This window comes from Ambystoma mexicanum, chromosome 7p (assembly GCF_040938575.1).
Source record: "Ambystoma mexicanum isolate Mex_15411 chromosome 7p, UKY_AmexF1_1, whole genome shotgun sequence".
Classification (NCBI taxonomy): Eukaryota; Metazoa; Chordata; class Amphibia; order Caudata; family Ambystomatidae; genus Ambystoma; species Ambystoma mexicanum.
This window is the reverse complement of record NC_090939.1, coordinates 8,512,679-8,533,241: the sequence shown is the minus strand read 5'-3', so window position 1 is coordinate 8,533,241 and position 20,563 is coordinate 8,512,679. Positions and strand designations below refer to the sequence as shown.

Below are 20,563 nucleotides of genomic sequence, written 5' to 3'. Positions count from 1 at the left end.
GGGGAGCTGAAAGGCCTTGCAGGTACTCCTTTGGGGACCCGAAAGGCCTTGCAGGCCCTCTTTCGGGGAGCTCACAGTCCCTCCTTTGGGGAGCTGAAAGGCCTTGCAGGCCCTCCTTCGGGGAGCTCGCAGTCCCTCCTTTGGGGAGCTGAAAGTCCTTGCAGGCCCTCCTTCGGGGAGCTGAAAGTCCAGGCAGACCCTCCTTTGGGGAGCTGAAAGTCCTTGCAGGCCCTCCTTCGGGGAGCTGAAAGTCCGTGCAGGCCCTCCTTTGGGGAGCTGAAAGGCCTTGCAGGCCCTCCTTGGGGGAGCTGAAAGTCCGTGCAGACCCTCCTTTGGGGAGCTGAAAGTCCTTGCAGGCCCTCCTTCGGGGAGCTGAAAGTCCTTGCAGGCCCTCCTTTGGGGAGCTGAAAGGCCTCGCAGGTCCTCCTTTGGGGAGCTGAAAGGCCTTGCAGGTCCTCCTTTGGGGATATGAAAGGCCTCGCAGGCCCTTCTTCGGGGAGCTGAAAGGCCTTGCAGGTACTCCTTTGGGGAGATCAAAGGCCTTGCAGGCCCTCCTTCGGGGAGCTCAGAGTCCCTCCTTTGGGGAGCTGAAAGGCCTTGCAGGCCCTCCTTCGGGGAGCTCGCAGTCCCTCCTTTGGGGAGCTGAAAGTCCTTGCAGGCCCTCCTTCGGGGAGCTGAAAGTCCGTGCAGACCCTCCTTTGGGGAGCTGAAAGTTCTTGCAGGCCCTCCTTCGGGGAGCTGAAAGTCCTTGCAGGCCCTCCTTTGGGGAGCTGAACGACCTTGCAGGCCCTCCTTTGGGGAGCTGAAAGGCCCCGCAGGCCCTCCTTCGGGGAGCTGAAAGTCCGTGCAGACCCTCCTTTGGGGAGCTGAAAGTCCTTGCAGGCCCTCCTTCGGGGAGCTTGCAGGTCCTCCTTTGGGGAGCTGAAAGACCTTGCATGCCCTCCTTTGGGGAGCTGAAAGGCCTTGCAGGCCCTCCTTCGGGGAGCTTGCAGGTCCTCCTTTGGGGAGCTGAAAGTCCTTGAAGGCCCTCCTTCGGGGAGCTGAAAGTCCTTTCAGGCCCTCCTTCGGGGAGCTGAAAGTCCGTGCAGACCCTCCTTTGGGGAGCTGAAAGTCCTTGCAGGCCCTCCTTCGGGGAGCTTGCAGGTCCTCCTTTGGGGAGCTGAAAGTCCTTGCAGGCCCTCATTTGGGGAGCTGAAAAGCCATGCAGGCCCTCATTCGGGGAGCTGAAAGGCCTTGCAGGCCCTCGTTTTGGGATATGAAAGGCCTTGCAGGCCCTCCTTCGGGGAGCTGAAAGTCCTTGCAGGCCCTCCTTTGGGAAGCTGAAAGTCCTTGCAGGCCCTCCTTTGGGGAGCTGAAAGGCCTCGCAGGTCCTCCTTTGGGGAGCTGAAAGGCCTTGCAGGTCCTCCTTTGGGGATATGAAAGGCCTCGCAGGCCCTCCTTCGGGGAGCTGAAAGGCCTTGCAGGTACTCCTTTGGGGAGCTGAAAGGCCTTGCAGGCCCTCCTTCGGGGAGCTCACAGTCCCTCCTTTGGGGAGCTGAAAGGCCTTGCAGGCCCTCCTTCGGGGAGCTCGCAGTCCCTCCTTTGGGGAGCTGAAAGTCCTTGCAGGCCCTCCTTTGGGGAGCTGAAAGTCCATGCAGGCCCTCCTTTGGGGAGCTGAAAGGCCTCGCAGGCCCTCCTTCGGGGAGCTGAAAGTCCGTGCAGACCCTCCTTTGGGGCGCTGAAAGTCCTTGCAGGCCCTCCTTCGGGGAGCTGAAAGTCCGTGCAGGCCCTCCTTTGGGGAGCTGAAAGGCCTTGCAGGCCCTCCTTCGGGGAGCTGAAAGTCCGTGCAGACCCTCCTTTGGGGAGCTGAAATGCCTTGCAGGCCCTCCTTTGGGGAGCTGAAAGCCTTTGCAGGCCCTCGTTTTGGGATATGAAAGGCCTTGCAGGCCCTCCTTCGGGGAGCGGAAAGTGCTGCAGGCCCTCCTTTGGGGAGCTGAAAGTCCTTGCAGGCCCTCCTTTGGGGAGCTGAAAGTCCTTGCAGGCCCTCCTTTGGGGAGCTGAAAGGCCTCGCAGGTCCTCCTTTGGGGAGCTGAAAGGCCTTGCAGGTCCTCCTTTGGGGATATGAAAGGCCTCGCAGGCCCTTCTTCGGGGAGCTGAAAGGCCTTGCAGGTACTCCTTTGGGGAGCTGAAAGGCCTTGCAGGCCCTCCTTCGGTGAGCTCACAGTCCCTCCTTTTGGGGAGCTGAAAGGCCTTGCAGGCCCTCCTTCAGGGAGCTCGCAGTCCCTCCTTTGGGGAGCTGAAAGTCCTTGCAGGCCCTCCTTCGGGGAGCTGAAAGTCCGTGCAGGCCCTCCTTTGGGGAGCTGAAAGGCCTCGTAGGCCCTCCTTCGGGGAGCTGAAAGTCCGTGCAGACCCTCCTTTGGGGAGCTGAAAGTCCTTGCAGGCCCTCCTTCGGGGAGCTGAAAGTCCGTGCAGGCCCTCCTTCGGGGAGCTGAAAGGCCTCGCAGGCCCTCCTTCGGGGAGCTGAAAGTCCGTGCAGACCCTCCTTTGGGGAGCTGAAAGTCCTTGTAGGCCCTCCTTCGGGGAGCTGAAAGTCCTTGCAGGCCCTCCTTTGGGGAGCTGAAAGACCTTGCAGGCCCTCCTTTGGGGAGCTGAAAGGCCATGCAGGCCCTCCTTCGGGGAGCTGAAAGTCCGTGCAGACCCTCCTTTGGGGAGCTGAAAGTCCTTGCAGGCCCTCCTTTGGGGAGCTGACAGGCCTTGCAGGCCCTCCTTCGGGGACCTTGCAGGTCCTCCTTCGGGGAGCTGAAAGGCCTTGCAGGCCCTCCTTCGGGGAGCTTGCAGGTCCTCCTTTGGGAAGCTGAAAGTCCTTGCAGGCCCTCCTTTGGGAAGCTGAAAGGCCTTGCAGGCCCACCTTCGGGGAGCTTGCAGGTCCTCCTTCGGGGAGCTGAAAGGCCTTGCAGGCCCTCCTTCGGGGAGCTTGCAGGTCCTCCTTCGGGGAGCTGAAAGGCCTTGCAGGCCCTCCTTCGGGGAGCTTGCAGGTCCTCCTTCGGGGAGCTGAAAGGCCTTGCAGGCCCTCCTTCGGGGAGCTTTCAGGTCCTCCTTCGGGGAGCTGAAAGGCCTTGCAGGCCCTCCTTCGGGGAGCTTTCAGGTCCTCCTTTGGGGAGCTGAAAGTCCGTGCAGGCCCTCCTTTGGGGAGCTGAAAGGCCTCGTAGGCCCTCCTTCGGGGAGCTGAAAGTCCGTGCAGACCCTCCTTTGGGGAGCTGAAAGTCCTTGCAGGCCCTCCTTAGGGGAGCTGAAAGTCCGTGCAGGCCCTCCTTTGGGGAGCTGAAAGGCCTCGCAGGCCCTCCTTCGGGGAGCTGAAAGTCCGTGCAGACCCTCCTTTGGGGAGCTGAAAGTCCTTGCAGGCCCTCCTTCGGGGAGCTGAAAGTCCTTGCAGGCCCTCCTTTGGGGAGCTGAAAGACCTTGCAGGCCCTCCTTTGGGGAGCTGAAAGGCCATGCAGGCCCTCCTTCAGGGAGCTGAAAGTCCGTGCAGACCCTCCTTTGGGGAGCTGAAAGTCCTTGCAGGCCCTCCTTTGGGGAGCTGACAGGCCTTGCAGGCCCTCCTTCGGGGACCTTGCAGGTCCTCCTTCGGGGAGCTGAAAGGCCTTGCAGGCCCTCCTTCGGGGAGCTTGCAGGTCCTCCTTTGGGGAGCTGAAAGTCCTTGCAGGCCCTCCTTTGGGGAGCTGAAAGGCCTTGCAGGCCCACCTTCGGGGAGCTTGCAGGTCCTCCTTCGGGGAGCTGAAAGGCCTTGCAGGCCCTCCTTCGGGGAGCTTGCAGGTCCTCCTTCGGGGAGCTTGCAGGTCCTCCTTCGGGAAGCTGAAAGGCCTTGCAGGCCCTCCTTCGGGGAGCTTGCAGGTCCTCCTTCGGGGAGCTGAAAGGCCTTGCAGGCCCTCCTTCGGGGAGCTGACAGGCCTTGCAGGCCCTCCTTCGGGGACCTTGCAGGTCCTCCTTCGGGGAGCTGAAAGGCCTTGCAGGCCCTCCTTCGGGGAGCTTGCAGGTCCTCCTTTGGGGAGCTGAAAGTCCTTGCAGGCCCTCCTTTGGGGAGCTGAAAGGCCTTGCAGGCCCACCTTCGGGGAGCTTGCAGGTCCTCCTTCGGGGAGCTGAAAGGCCTTGCAGGCCCTCCTTCAGGGAGCTGAAAGGCCTTGCAGGCCCTCCTTCGGGGAGCTTGCAGGTCCTCCTTCGGGGAGCTTGCAGGTCCTCCTTCGGGGAGCTGAAAGGCCTTGCCGGCCCACCTTCGGGGAGCTTGCAGGTCCTCCTTCGGGAGCTGAAAGGCCTTGCAGGCCCTCCTTCGGGGAGCTTTCAGGTACTCCTTTGGGGAGCTGGCCCAAACAGAGACATGCCAGATCGCACTGCCTGCAGCCAGCAAATGGCAGCAAGGACCCCAGCACATAGGAAGCCATGAAGGCATCTAATTGAACATTTCCTTCATGTCTTCCTAGAGGCTGAGCTGGAGGCGGGACTCGGGAGAGAAGTGTCAATCAAGGTCCCTCTAGTCTATGCCTATGCATCAGGCCTGGGAAGGGCAGTGCAGTCGAGGGAGAAGGCCCAGAGCTAATCTTCCTAATCAGGTGACGTAACGTTTGATTGCGTGCGTGCGTGGTCACCATGTGGATATAGTGCCTGCGTGAATGTGGTGATCACGTGAACATGAACAGACTAGCAGAGGAGCTGGTGCTGAGGCACGGGGAGAGGAGGGGAGGGGGGATCCAGCCCTCGGGTGTGCAGGGGCTATACCGCCAGCATGGACATTTTCCTTTGCAGGGGCATGGCATGCTACTGGCATTATGGGCAAAGTCAAAGGGAATTTTCTCAAGTGGGGATACTAGCCTACATGGGCAAAGCAGAAGTGAATGTTCTTTTGTGAGGATACTGTCTTCCATTGGCACACCAGCATGGACATGTTTTCAAGCAGTGGCTTGACATTATTGCGCTGGCGTTATGGGCAAAGCAGAAGTGAATGTTCTTATGTGGGGATAATGGCCTAGATGGGCAAAGACAGAATGGGCGTGTTTTCTTCCCTGGCATTATGGGCAAAGTCGATTTCAGTGTGTTCTTATGTGGGAATAATGTCAACTATGGGAATACTGGCAAAGGCATTGTGGACATTTCTTCTTACAGCGACATGGCATTATGAGCAAAGCCAAAATGGAGTCCTCATATGTGGGAATGCAGACAAATATGAGCACAGTATTCATGCAGGGTTCGAAAGTGAGGGGAGCTGGGAGCTATTTAGCGCCTGCTTGTGGCCTAGGAGAGCCTGGTTGGATTGAAACCAACAGCGACCAGGAGCTACATTTGGCTCCCCACGCACACTGACGCTGAACAAACATACCCATGGGAATTTGCGTGTTTGGGATGATGTATAAATAAATATTAGGGCACATCTATAAGACATTTAGAGCCCACGGGGGTCATATGTAGTGGAGAAAATGAGATGTTTGCATGTTATGTGGAAGTTAGGTTTGCGGAACGCTATGTACTAGCTCCAGGTTCCCCAGTGGCAGCTCCTGGTCACTGGTTAATGCTGGACACCCAGGGGCTGTTCTAGCACCTGCCTATCCAATCTTAATCTCAATTCTTGGGCATGGACATGTTTACTTACAGTTACAGTCTGGGCAAAGCCAACATGGGAATGGAATACTGGCCCAGCTAGGAATACTGTATATGGCAATCTCTTTACAGTGGCAGTACTAGCATTATGGGAAAAGCAAACATCAGAGTGTTCTTATGTGTAAATACTGGCATATGTGAGCACAGCTAGCAGGAGCACGTTTTCCTACAGTTGCAAAACCTGCATCATAAACAAAAGAGTGTTCTTGCCTGGGAATACTGGCATACAATGACACAACCATCCTAGGCTGGCATTTTCGTCAACGCGAACATGACTGTACTACATTGAAAGATTGGCATACGTTGGCAGATGTGCATGACTTGGTCTTCTTATAGAGGCAGAATCCTGCTATATACAACGTCCAAAGGGGTCAAGAAAATGAGCTAGAAATGCTCCTCTGTACAGTTGGGGACCTAGCCCCTATTGTTAACAAACAAAACCTGTTATAAATTGTGCTGCATTTTACTCATATCTTTATAAAAACGAATTCGCTGTAAAAGCACAATTTAACCCAATGTTTAATGTATGTATCAGGAGGGGGAGCACCCCGCTGGAAATATGTATGCCCGGCCAGCCCCTGAGAGAAATCACCTGCCTGTCATTGGTTATTGAGGGAGACCTCCCAGTATTCCCCTCTGTGACAGGCCAGGCGTGGGCCTCTGCCTGACTGCAGCCCTGGGCACTTACCTACACAACACTGATTGGTTATTGAGGGAGACCTCCCAGTATTCCCCTCTGTGACAGGCCAGGCGTGGGCCTCTGCCTGACTGCAGCCCTGGACACTTACCTACACAACACTGATTGGTTATTGAGGGAGACCTCCCAGTATTCCCCTCTGTGACAGGCCAGGCGTGGGCCTCTGCCTGACTGCAGCCCTGGGCACTTACCTACACAACACTGATTGGTTATTGAGGGAGACCTCCCAGTATTCCCCCCTGTGACAGGCCAGGCGTGGGCCTCTGCCTGACTGCAGCCCTGGACACTTACCTTCACAACACTGATTGGTTATTGAGGGAGACCTCCCAGTATTCCCCCCTGTGACAGGCCAGGCGTGGGCCTCTGCCTGACTGCAGCCCTGGACACTTACCTTCACAATGCTGATTGGTTTGCGTGACAGATGGAAGCTGGTGTACAGCAAGAAGGTGAGAAGCAAGGTGAAGGCTCTGTACCTGCAAGAGAAAAGCAAAGGGTTAATGTCACCCGGAGAGCCAAGGAAGTGGAATGTACAATCGGATGCGCTCCTTCCGCACGGTGGAGGTCCTCCCTGTTTTACTCCACCAGGTCCCGAACTATCTGCTGCCCGGGACACCGGCCCCCTCTGGGCTTATCGAGGGCTTCTTCCCTCAGAATTGCCCTACCAGAAATGCACCACTTTTAGGAAATCTGCATGGCTACATCAGGTTTTAGCAATAACAGTCGATCCGGCTCAGGGCCTAAGGTACCCTTACCACCCGATCCGGGTGTTATTGCTATTAACACCCCCTTATTGCGTCCCATTCATTTATACAAAATACTGCCTCAAGATGGCCGCCACAGAGCTGGAAGACAGGGCTCCAAGCAGAGCCGCTTTTCTATGTACATGGCGGCCAGTGTAGGTCCCGCTGCTGCTGAAGGAATCAGGTAAGTGGGGCTGAGGGGAGGAATGGGGAAATGAAGGGGAATGGAAGGTGTGGGGGAAGTAACCATCAGGTTGCTCGGAATGCGGACTGGGATCGTGGGATTCAGCCTGAAACTGGTTGTTTGCTTCCCCCGCCCGGGTGCTCCTTGGAGCAGTGCTCAATTCTACCTGCTACCAATTAACCCGCCCACACACAGTATCTGGATACCCCTTCCAACACACTGCAAGACATCACAACACCATCTATAAACCAGCACCAGCCCACGCACACCCTTGCATTGCAGGTACGAGGCCCACCTCTGGATTCAGGCACGCCAAATGCCCTCGACACAAAACCACTACGGTGCCAACTTTACAAAAGTGCATCTAAAGTCCATCTACGTCTAAAGCCCACACCAAGGTCGCCGGTGGGGGGGCGCTGCTCCATATGGTGTCATTAGCATCCGCCTGTGGGGGGCGCTGCTCCACACAGTGTCATTAGCACCCCTCAGTTCCCCAGTATCCACAGGAGGAAGATTGATCGGTGTGTGCGTGGGGGAATGGATTTAGAGTTGGCGTGAGTCCCCATTCACAGTGGCATTTTGGGTAATGAGTTGGTGGATCTGGCGGCGGGTGAGGGTATGAGGAGGGGAGCGGTTGATGTGAGATTACCTTTGAGTGTGGATGAGGTGAAGGCTGTGGTGGTGAGACGGGTCATGGATGAGTGGCAGGAGAGGTGGGTGAGTGGGGTGAAGGGCAGATGGATGTTTGGTGTTCGTGGGAAAGTGTCGGTGAAGGTGGATGCGGGGAGTCTGGAATGGAGGAGGGGGGAGGAGGTGATGCTGAATCGATTAAGGATAGGGCATGTGGGGCTGAATGACTGTCTGTATCGAGTGGAGAAGCGTGAGTCGAGGGACTGTGCGGTGTGTGGGGTGCCTGAGGATAGGGCATGTGGGGCTGAATGACTGTCTATATCGAGTGGGGAAGCGTGAGACAAGGGATTGTGTGGTGTGTGGGGTGCCTGAGACTGTGGGACATTTTCTGCTTAGATGTGAGAGACATGTTGAGGAGAGAGAATTGATGAGGGTTCGGTTGACTGCGCTGGGTGTGGCTGAGCTGAGTCGGAAAGCTTTGCTGGGAGGTGACGGGGTGAGAGGCAGGAGGAGGAGCAGTGTGATGTTGGATTTTGTGAGGCAGACGGGCGGTGGGAGGAGTTGTGAGTTTGTGAGCTAGGTATTGATTGGTGGGTCTGGTGCACATCATCCTTTAGGATGGGGAAGCGCCTGCGTGGGTCCGCCCACGCATCCGATAATTAAGAAGAAGTATCCACTTTTTGGTAACATTACTGGCAAATCATATTTGAAGAATTACACGGTGCAAAGGAATAACCCAACGCTAGGCCTGTTTGCATACCATTGTAGTGATACACGAAATTGCAACCTTGCCAATCAGGGCTTTAGATGACAGCATTAGCCGCTGAAAGCCAATAGTGTATTCAAAGTATGTGCTAAAAATGCTGACAGTAGTCTGTTGTAGCACTTCCATTAAGCAGTAGTGAGCTACAAGGAATATGCAGGCCTAGTATGAGTGATAGGTCACATTATGCATTGTTGATAGACAGGCAGGGAGAGGGCCCTAGCTCTGTAGCTAATAGGTATTTTTGGAGTGTTTGGAACATTATGGCACCTATATAGCGCTTAGATAGCCAGTCTTAAGCGCTATAAACACTAAGCTATGAGTGCATGCCTTTTAGAGCTTGCAGATGGGGTTAATACATCCCTGCTTCCCTTAGAATATTCAGCCTCACTAACGGTAGCCCTGGCCCCAAGCTAATCTTCCTTTTCTCTGGGAAGGCACTGATAAGACATTCCTGAGCTTTCGCAGATGGGAGCCAGGGTGGGGCTCAGACGGAGCAGTGGAAATTAACAGAGTTGGGTTTTTTCCATGAGCCAGCCTATATTTTGCACAGGGAAAGTTCTGGAACTGTGCGTCATGGACGGGCAGCACGAGATTATAAAATATCCATGCTCCCATGACTCGGGGGGAGATCGTCCTGTGGACTTGGTTCGTGCAAGGTCAAGTGCCCGGAATTGGCTCTGACGGTGTCCTGCAGCACTGTTCTCTGAGCGGGGCTTGTTTACAGCTATCTTATGAGGGCCAGGGTCTCCCAGTGCTGATTAAAGGGACGTAAGACTGTGTTTCTCTATGTTTCTCTATATTTCTCTATGTTTCTCTATGTTTATCTAAGTTCCATGTTTCACTATATTTTGCATTTCTCTAAGTTTTATGCTTTGTAATATTCTCTAACTTGAATCCCAAATGTATATGAAATTCACTGCTTAGAATAAATATGCTAAAACTTATTTGAAGGTGTCATTTGTCACTAGCATGAGATCACTGCTCAGCACAATAGAACCTGTATTTTGGGCTGAATTGGGTATTTTTTTGCTCTCAAAGGGCTGGCCCCGAGGAAGATTTTGCCCAGATCACGACATTTGGTGGCAGCGGTGGGATTTGTGCAGAGCAGTGCCTTGCTGTGAAATGACAAATTGTGTGAGAGAACACAGTGTAGAGTGGGGAGCAGGCTGTCGCATTTCCTTGGTGGTCTCACTGCAGCTCTGAGACTTCAAAAAGGCAGCAATGTTGTGTCGGCTTGCCGTGGCCGATAGCTTGTGTGGTTAAGACTCCCTTCAGTAAATCAGTCGTGACTGACTTATTGCTTGGGAATGGAGCCAAGGGAGTACAAGGCGATAAACAAGCGGGAAATGGCTTTGTTTAAAGCGCTCCGATGAATGGTCAAGAAAGATGTATGCTCAATTAGAAAAGAATTTTATCATGCGGTTTCCCCAGTTTAAAGTTGTAATTTGAAATGCAAAGTGAGACGGTGTTCTCATCTCTATTCTGTCATGAGGGCAGGGAAAAATAATTGCAAGGATTTGACAGGCAAATTGTGAATAGTAATTTAACCATTGACTCAGCCCCAGTGTGCTAGCGAGTGGGGGGCTGTAATGTTCGGAGGCGAAGGTTCGCTTTTTGGTGTATGCTTTTGAAGTGTTGACATTCCTGAAGATAATGTGGGGAATGAGCCGTGCTTAGGAGAAAGAGTAACATCTGTGCTGAGAGCCTAAAGGGTTTGTTGTTTTTCTTTTGGCAACTGTAAATTCCATGTGCTAGTGGTGGCGAATTCTGTTTAAAGGAAACACACTAAAATGGTTATATTGCATTTTAAGCTGTGCCATGCTTATAATGGGTGAGAGACTCACTTAAAAAAAAAAAAAGAAAGTGAGTGATGTTATTTGGATTTTCGATTTTTGTGTATTGATTTGAAATTGCAGAATCAGTTTGCAATGGTTTGGGGGGAGAAAAAACAATTTATATTTTTCTAAATTGCCTCTAAATTGCCCCTGGAGTATTTTTGACTGTTCCCACGTTATGCCATGGATTTGTACTGTTGCCTTATAAGTGATGTATGATTTGGAAATAGTGACCTGTTGACTGTGGTACATGGTGAAAAATGTTGTTGACACATTTAACAGCCCACAAGCAATACAGAGTGTGGGTTGTTCTTGCAGGAAAAAACCGTGCAGGGAGCTGCACTAAACATGGCATTTATTTTTTAAATGCACTGAAATAAGTGGTTATATTCTGGCAATGGTACAACAGAATGAAAAATCTGTGTGTGATAAGATAGCACAAAGATTTATTAGGTTGTGGGTTCTCTTGAAAGGCGCACATTACATTGGATTGAGCTTGTGAAGCCAAACGACAAAACTACGAGGAAGAAGAAGAGAAAAAAAAAACGTATGCTTTTAAATGAGACATTAATCAGTTTAAAACAGGCTAAAAAAGACGCTTTGACATTTTGCAAAATTACATGGAGTAGAATCTGATGACAAGAAAAGTGCCTCTTTTGAAAATAAGAGTCTTGCTGTGTGTGCAGAGCTTGTGCCTTGAAGCTGTCTTGGGCGAGGTGCGCGAAAGGAAGGCAGACAAAAGCAGAATACTGCACTTCTGTTTAGTGAAATGATGCTTCAGATATGGGAGCTTTTCTGAGTTGCTGGACAAGAGCAGTGCAAGAAAGAGTTAATCTGTATGAACTGTCTGAAACGAGTGCCTTTCCATTGAAGCCGCCACAGTTTTAAGAGTTATAGAGCAAAGAGATAAGCTTGCTGCGTGCTCATGGCGCTGCCAGGTGCACACGAAAGATAAACAATGACATTCCTGCATTCCTTCCCCTGTGAAAAGACTGTCAGTGAGCAGAAAACTGAGGAAGGGGGTGCAAAGGCAGAAAAGAGACTTTCTAACGGCATGCAATAACAGAACTGATCAGAAGTAAAGAATTTGCCCAGTAACACTGGAAGGAAAAGAAAGGCTGCATGCAGGATGGCAGACGGGCACATCACATCTGAACATTGGGGAACCTGTGCATCTGTGAATGGGCTAAGAAAAGACAGCTGCCCATTCCAACAGACATTGCCATGCAAACCGCATTCCCATGCACCATGTGATGTGATGTAAAGTGAAACGCTATTACTGTGCAAGCTGCATTCCCATGCGCCATGTGATGTGAACTGAAGTAAAGCGCTGTGCACTGGAGAAGAAACCTCTAGGCGCTTTGAGAAGAGAGAATACACAGCTGGCAAACTGCAAGCTACATTGCCAGGGATGGAGTAACTGACAAAGACATTATGGCATTCCAGATGGAAGCAAAACTGACAAAAAGTGCTTAGCCGTTTTGCAAGAGACAACATGCAGAGCGGGGCTTTGGAGTACAACATGAACACTGCACATTAGCCATGATCCAGAAGCCTCACGGCTTAGTGCAAGAATGAATGATTTGTTGAAGCAACAAAAGAAACTGACTTAGACTATTGCGCTCAAAGGGGTGGTCCAAGAAACAGCAAACACCCTTTGAGAAAATGACAAGTGAAAAACCAGAGGCTTGAAAGACACTAGCTGTATGAAGAAAAATAAACAAAGCTGCTTGTGCAACTGCAGGCGGTATTGGACTGAAAGACTTTACCTTTGAAAAATGGAGTGATGCCAGCAGGGCAAACTAAATCAAGATCATGAGACACTGGAAGCAAGTTGGCGACTGGCATTCGTGATCACTTTGGTGAAAAAGAAAAGCATTGTGCGACCTGGGTACTTATTTTATGGCTTTTGTAAAAGCACAGATCAGTCTGAGGTACCATTGACCAACTATGATTGCATTGCACAAATGAGTTTGTGATTAGGCAGTTACACCCCGTATGGTTGAGTGTAAATAAGCCCCCAGAAACATGCAGAAGGGTGATAAATAATTGCAGTAGCAATGACAAAGTGTGTAGTTACCTGATGAGACTTTCTGAAGATGGGGGTGGTGTTCAGGGAAGGGGTGGATAACGCCGATATTGAAGAATAATGATATTGAAGATTTGATGAAATCCTAACATTTCTGTTTGTATTTTGCCTAGGCAAAAAAGCAAGACAATAGCGTGTCCTTATTGGCGTAAATGTGTGCAGTATGTGGGTGACACTGATCTCAGAGAATATGCGAGTTACTGCGAGATGCGAGTCAACTTTAAACGTGTCCTGCACCGCACTACATGCTGCTATTTGTTCTGCAACCTGCGAATGGTGTCCAACAGAGTAATAACTTTTGCTGAACTGGCACGGTGCAGACTTGGCTAATTATCAAATATTTGATGCTACACATTCAAATGACTCAGTTGCTGGAAATAACTTAATTGACATGTCTTGCCTTTCTTGTTTAAAGGACTGTGGACAATGAGTTTTGGACTGTGACATCATGCACCACAAACAGCTGTGTGACACAGCACTCGAATGCAAACACATTGAAAAATGGTTTTTAAATGCACTTTTTGAGATGAATCTGAAAAAACGAAATGGTTTTGCTCTTCCAACTGAATTGCTTTAACCAGAGATGTTTTGCTTTTTGAAAAAAAAAAAAAAAAACTTCTACGTTGCACGTAGGCAGGAAAATGATTTATGAATTGTTGCGGCAGCAGGATTATGCAAGCAGGAGCGTAATTTATTTTGAGATAAATTGAGTGCGCACATCAAAGTCACCTGTGCGTAGGTTAAGATTCTTAATTGAAGTAATGCTGCCAAGTGTGTGAGCTCTAATTTGAGATGCTAACCTTTGAAACACTGGATACTTTTACAGCCAGCTTAAGGCAGGTAAATGAAACCATGACTGACTTGATGTTTGATTTTATGACACATAGTGTGATACGGTTTTTTGTTAAACCAACCAGTTTCATGTTTTTGTGGGGACAGCTGTCTCCAGCACACTAATGCAAAGAGTCACCTTTTGATTGTAGACATTTGGAATAATTCTTTGGAAAAGCGCTACAAATGAGTATCCACATGGAATTGCTAGCGTACTGGCCTGGCACATTGTCAGACATCTTTTGTCACTGACTCATATGACTGGTGTCTATGAAGTCATAGGCCCAAATGTTTCAGTGAATGGATACAACGATTTGTTTAAATTTTTTTAATGTGATGTTTTTCTGACCAAGAACTGCAGCGAGTGCTCTCGCCAAGATTTTATGGACTATAACTTGACTAAATGCATTTTACACAATGGTGTGATGAAACAGCCACTGCCGGAGGGTAGTATGGTGTTTGTGGCAAAAACTAATATTGTATATGGTAGATATCCCACTTGAAGAAGGGTATTCTCCAAGTCACAATAGGTAGACACTGTGAACGTGTTAGATTTTCCAGTAGTAAGCAACATGTAAATTGTAGGCTGGTAATGCACACCTCTATTATTACAGTGATGCACTTAGACATAGATTTATCATGAGGCAATGTTTCCTTAGTACTACCAAGCTGCTACAAATGGAGTCCATTTCTATGGCCCATCACTAGAGTGCGCGTAGCTAGGGAGCTAGATTCATTAATTGCAGGAGCTTTATATGCTTGTGACATAGAAACTGTGCACAATAAGCTAGCCACTATGGGTTCTGATGCCAGCTCTGCTATAGAACTTCTAGCCTAGTGGGGTTCATTGATACCGCCCAACACTGCTACAAGTATTGGCAACCACTGAAGATGGCAGAATTTTAGGTATGAAGACATTTTTTCTGCCATAGTGCAGGTCAACAAGACTGCTAAATACACACGATGCATTGTATGGCAAATATTGTTTAATCAGCAGGTGTTGGCTTTAAACTGAGTGGGGGCGACCATCCTCCACACACTGGCACGCAGAGCTACAGTTACCAGCATACATATGGATTGAATTGCTTGCTTTTGATTGCATGAATAACACATGCCATGCTTTGATGCAAATTAGTAGAATTGTTTTTATTTAGATAACCTGGTGCCCATGGGTTCACCTTGTTCACGAAATTAGATGGTTTCTGGTTGGGTTCCACATACATGGGGGAAGTGTCTAGTCACACAGCCCATAGTCACGTTTGAATGCCCTGGGATCAGGGGGAGGGTAGGCCCTTAGAGTGAAAGGCTGCCAGGTTTTAGAATTGGTCACCATACATAAATGCAATAGTGCATTGTAGATTAGACTACACTGGATTGCCTTGACATTTTAACTGCATGCTGCTTTTTAACTGACAATCAGTTATACAATAATTATTTAGGTATTTTTGTGTAGGCCAGGTTTTGGCTAGAGTAAATGTCCATGTTCACTTTGTGTAGGTATTTTTGTGTAGGCCAGGTTTTGGCAAGGGTATATGTCACTGTTCACTTTGTGTACATTTTTGTTTAGGTAGTGTTTTACCTTGCATGCCACGCTAACTAACCGCTAGAAGGTAGTTTGCTTAAACCTCTTGCAAAGCCCCAAGGTCTTTATCACTGCACTAAATACTATATTGATAGGTATTAGTCAGCATTTGTCGCACACACGTTGAATAGGGGTGGAATGTAGTGATACACGAAATTGCAACCTTGCCAATCAGGGCTTTAGATGACAGCATTAGCCGCTGAAAGCCAATAGTGTATTCAAAGTATGTGCTAAAAATGCTGACAGTAGTCTGTTGTAGCACTTCCATTATGCAGTAGTGAGCTACAAGGAATATGCAGGCCTAGTATGAGTGATAGGTCACATTATGCATTGTTGATAGACAGGCAGGGAGAGGGCCCTAGCTCTGTAGCTAATAGGTATTTTTGGAGTGTTTGGAACATTATGGCACCTATATAGCGCTTAGATAGCCAGTCTTAAGCGCTATAAACACTAAGCTATGAGTGCATGCCTTTTAGAGCTTGCAGATGGGGTTAATGCATCCCTGCTTCCCTTAGAATATTCAGCCTCACTAACGGTAGCCCTGGCCCCAAGCTAATCTTCCTTTTCTCTGGGAAGGCACTGATAAGACATTCCTGAGCTTTCGCAGATGGGAGCCAGGGTGGGGCTCAGACGGAGCAGTGGAAATTAACAGAGTTGGGTTTTTTCCATGAGCCAGCCTATATTTTGCACAGGGAAAGTTCTGGAACTGTGCGTCATGGACGGGCAGCACGAGATTATAAAATATCCATGCTCCCATGACTCGGGGGGAGATCGTCCTGTGGACTTGGTTCGTGCAAGGTCAAGTGCCCGGAATTGGCTCTGACGGCGTCCTGCAGCACTGTTCTCTGAGCGGGGCTTGTTTACAGCTAGCTTATGAGGGCCAGGGTCTCCCAGTGCTGATTAAAGGGACGTAAGACTGTGTTTCTCTATGTTTCTCTATATTTCTCTATGTTTCTCTATGTTTATCTAAGTTCCATGTTTCACTATATTTTGCATTTCTCTAAGTTTTATGCTTTGTAATATTCTCTAACTTGAATCCCAAATGTATATGAAATTCACTGCTTAGAATAAATATGCTAAAACTTATTTGAAGGTGTCATTTGTCACTAGCATGAGATCACTGCTCAGCACAATAGAACCTGTATTTTGGGCTGAATTGGGTATTTTCTTGCTCTCAAAGGGCTGGCCCCGAGGAAGATTTTGCCCAGATCACGACAACCATGCACTGACCTTAATTACTTACTTCCAAGGTGCTGTACCCAAAAGCCATAGAGGGTCACTCAAATGCTTACAAAGTTAATTTACCAAATAAAACATTATGCAGTAAGCATCCAATGAAAGGGCGCATTAATAACTTCAAAAGACGTTCTTTCAGAGATGTTTTTAAAGAAAAGGAGGGTGGTACAAGATTGAATATTTATAAAGGGAACTCGTTCCACAATGTGGGTCCTAATCATTAAAAAGAACGGAACCGATAGGGAGCAGAAGGAGGGCGCAGAGGAAATGACAGCTGAGCAGAAGGAGGATGCAGAGGAAATGACAGCTGAGCAGAAGGAGGGCGCAGAGGAAATGACAGCTGAGCAGAAGGAGGGTGCAGAGGAAATGACAGCTGAGCAGAAGGAGGGCGCAGAGGAAATGACAGCTGAGCAGAAGGAGGGTGCAGAGGAAATGACAGCTGAGCAGAAGGAGGGTGCAGAGGAAATGGGAGCTGAGCAGAAGGAGGACGCAGAGGAAATGACAGCTGAGCAGAAGGAGGGCGCAGAGGAAATGGGAGCTGAGCAGAAGGAGGGCGCAGAGGAAATGGGAGCTGAGCAGAAGGAGGGCGCAGAGGAAATGACAGCTGAGCAGAAGGAGGGCGCAGAGGAAATGACAGCTGAGCAGAAGGAGGGCGCAGAGGAAATGGGAGCTTAGCAGAAGGAGGGCGCAGAGGAAATGACAGCTGAGCAGAAGGAGGGCGCAGAGGAAATGACAGCTGAGCAGAAGGAGGGAGCAGAGGAAATGGGAGCTGAACAGAAGGAGGGCGCAGAGGAAATGGGAGCTGAGCAGAAGGAGGGCGCAAAGGAAATGGGAGCTGAGCAGAAGGAGGGTGCAGAGGAAATGACAGCTGAGCAGAAGGAGGGTGCAGAGGAAATGGGTACTGAGCAGAAGGAGGGCACAGAGGAAATGACAGCTGAGCAGAAGGAGGGCACAGAGGAAATGGGAGCTGAGCAGAAGGAGGACGCAGAGGAAATGACAGCTGAGCAGAAGGAGGGCGCAGAGGAAATGGGAGCTGAGCAGAAGGAGGGCGCAGAGGAAATGGGAGCTGAGCAGAAGGAGGGCGCAGAGGAAATGACAGCTGAGCAGAAGGAGGGCGCAGAGGAAATGACAGCTGAGCAGAAGGAGGGCGCAGAGGAAATGGGAGCTTAGCAGAAGGAGGGCGCAGAGGAAATGACAGCTGAGCAGAAGGAGGGCGCAGAGGAAATGACAGCTGAGCAGAAGGAGGGAGCAGAGGAAATGGGAGCTGAACAGAAGGAGGGCGCAGAGGAAATGGGAGCTGAGCAGAAGGAGGGCGCAAAGGAAATGGGAGCTGAGCAGAAGATCATTGCCCAGGTGGTTGATCAGAAAGATCGGATGGAACTCATCCTTGGACACATTTAAAGATAAGACATAAGCGATGAAAGTGACATGTAGGGGCAATAGGAAGCCACTGCAGGCGAGCTGCACACGCTGCAATAGGAGCAGAAGACACGAACTGCAGAATGCAACATTCACTCAAAGGGATAAAACTGCCTATTTTGGAAGCCCAACATATAGAGAACAACATTAATTTAACTCAGACAAAACTAAGGCCGCAAAGTGGTGGGCATGGGCAGCAGGACTGGGGCAAGACTGGTGTGCGTGGGCAGCAGGACTGGGGCTATAGTGGTGTGAATGGGCAGCGGGACAGGGGCCGCAGAGTGGTGGGCATGGGCAGCAGGACTGGGGCCAGAGTGGTGTGTATGGGCAGCGGGACAGGGGCCGCAGAGTGGTGTGAATGGGCAGCAGGACTGGGGCAAGATTGGTGTGCGTGGGCAGCAGGACTGGGGCTATAGTTGTGTGCATGGGCAGCAGGACTGAGGCAAGACTGGTGTGCGTGGGCAGCAGGACTGGGGCTATAGTTGTGTGCATGGGCAGCAGGACTGGGGCAAGGCTGGTGTGCGTGGGCAGCAGGACTGGGGCAAGACTGGTGTGCATGGGCAGCAGGACTGGGGCCAGAGTGGTGTGCGTGGGCAGCAGGACTGGGGCCAGAGTGGTGTGCGTGGGCAGCAGGACTGGGGCCAGAATGGTGTGCCTGGGCAGCAGGACTGGGGCAAGACTGGTGTGCGTGGGCAGCAGGTCTGGGGCCAGAGTGGTGTGCGTGGGCAGCAGGACTGGGGCCAGAGTGGTGTGCGTGGGCAGCAGGACTGGGGCAAGGCTGGTGTGCGTGGGCAGCAGGACTGGGGGCGGCAGAGTGGTGTGCGTGGGCAGCAGGACTGGGGGCGGCAGAGTGGTGTGCATGGGAAGTAGGTCGGGGTGCCGCAGAGTGGTGTGCATGGGCAGCAGGACTGGGGCAATACTGGTGTGCGTGGGCAGCAGGACTGGGGCAAGACTGGTGTGCGTGGGCAGCACGACGGGGGCCAGACTGGTGTGCGTGGGCAGCAAGACTGGGGCCAGAGTGGTGTGCGTGGGCAGCAGGACTGGGGCCAGAGTGGTGTGCGTGGGCAGCAGGACTGGGGCCAGAGTGGTGTGCGTGGGCAGCAGGACTGGGGCCAGAGTGGTGTGCGTGGGCAGCAGGACTGGGGCCAGAGTGGTGTGCGTGGGCAGCAAGACTGGGGCCAGAGTGGTGTGCGTGGGCAGCAGGACTGGGGCAAGACTGGTGTGCGTGGGCAGCAGGACTGGGGGCCACAGAGTGGTGTGCATGGGCAGCTGGGCAGTGGCCACAGAGTGGTGTGAATGGGTAGCTGGGCAGTGGCCGCAGAGTGGTGTGAATGGGTAGCTGGGCAGTGGCCGCAGAGTGGTGTGCATGGGCAGCTGGGCAGTGGCCGCAGAGTGGTGTGCATGGGTAGCTGGGCAGTGGCCGCAGAGTGGTGTGCATGGGTAGCTGGGCAGTGGCCACAGAGTGGTGTGCATGGGCAGCTGGGCAGTGGCCGCAGAGTGGTGTGCATGGGTAGCTGGGCAGTGACCACAGAGTGGTGTGCATGGGTAGCTGGGCAGTGGCCACAGAGTGGTGTGCATGGGCAGCAAGACTGGGGCCAGAGTGGTGTGCGTGGGCAGCAGGACTGGGGCAAGACTGGTGTGCGTGGGCAGCAGGACTGGGGGCCACAGAGTGGTGTGCATGGGTAGCTGGGCAGTGGCCGCAGAGTGGTGTGCATGGGCAGCTGGGCAGTGGCCACAGAGTGGTGTGCATGAGAAGTAGGTCGGGGTGCCGCACAGTGGTGTGCATAGGTAGCTGGGCAGTGGCCGCAGAGTGCATGGGTAGCTGGGCAGTGGCCACAGAGTGGTGTGCATGGGCAGCTGGGCAGTGGTCGCAGAGTGGTGTGCATGGGTAGCTGGGCAGTGGCCGCAGAGTGGTGTGAATGGGCAGCTGGGCAGTGGCCGCAGAGTGGTGTGCATGGGCAGGGGGGCAGTGGCCGCAGAGTGGTGTGCATGGGTAGCTGGGCAGTGGCCGCAGAGTGGTGTGCATGGGCAGCAGGACAGGGGCCGCAGAGTGGTGTGCATGGGTAGCTGGGCAGTGACACAGAGTGGTGTGCATGGGTAGCTGGGCAGTGGCTGCAGAGTGGTGTGCATGGGCAGCTGGGCAGTGGCCGCAGAGTGGTGTGCATGGGCAGCTGGGCAGTGGCCGTAGAGTGGTGTGCATGGGTAGCTGGGCAGTGGCCGCAGAGTGGTGTGCATGGGTAGCTGGGCAGTGGCCACAGAGTGGTGTGCATGGGCAGCTGGGCAGTGGCCGCAGAGTGGTGTGCATGGGTAGCTGGGCAGTGACCACAGAGTGGTGTGCATGGGTAGCTGGGCAGTGGCCACAGAGTGGTGTGCATGGGCAGGGGGGTAGTGCAGGTGGAGTAAACATTCCACTTAATGCAGATGTAATGTCTGCCCTCCACTAACCCTGCACGTGCTTTCGGGAAGGATGCTCATCGCGGTGAGCTCATAGCAACACACGTGCACGACCCGCTGGTCCCATTACTTGTGTCAGCGCTTAAGCGAAAGAGAAAGTTGTATTTCCTACATGCATTCTTGTGAAGATAAGCGGTCTGCGCGCACAGGGGAAGAGACATATCCTGGCCAATAAAGATACTGTGAAACCTAATGAAGGGCGAAGTGTGTCACCTCCGCCTACCGGGGAAATACTGGGGAACGCTTTATCGAAAGAGTTCCTGGGTCATATGGAAGTTCAGAGGCAATCTCAGCAACAACAAGAAAAGAAACAAACCCGCGCTCGCCTTTATGCCCTGGGAGCAGTTACCATGATCCCAGCACTCTTCCCGCCTTCTTGGCCAGTGCTCAAGTTTTGGTTCTCACGGTTATTGAGTCCTCCAATATTTTACAGCCCATATCACCGAGCAGGCGTCACCTTGCCCATGCCATCGCG

The 20,563-nt window shown here is 51.9% G+C and overlaps 1 protein-coding gene across 1 annotated transcript in view; it reads right to left on the bottom strand.

Moving 5' to 3' along the window:
* Positions 1-20,563, bottom strand: part of SLC37A1 (solute carrier family 37 member 1) — a 314,109-nt gene that overhangs the window by 210,214 nt on the left and 83,332 nt on the right. The window contains exon 3 of the mRNA XM_069635652.1: positions 6,714-6,795. Within this exon, the coding sequence (XP_069491753.1) occupies positions 6,714-6,795 (82 nt within the window). The remainder of the gene's footprint in view (positions 1-6,713; positions 6,796-20,563) is intronic.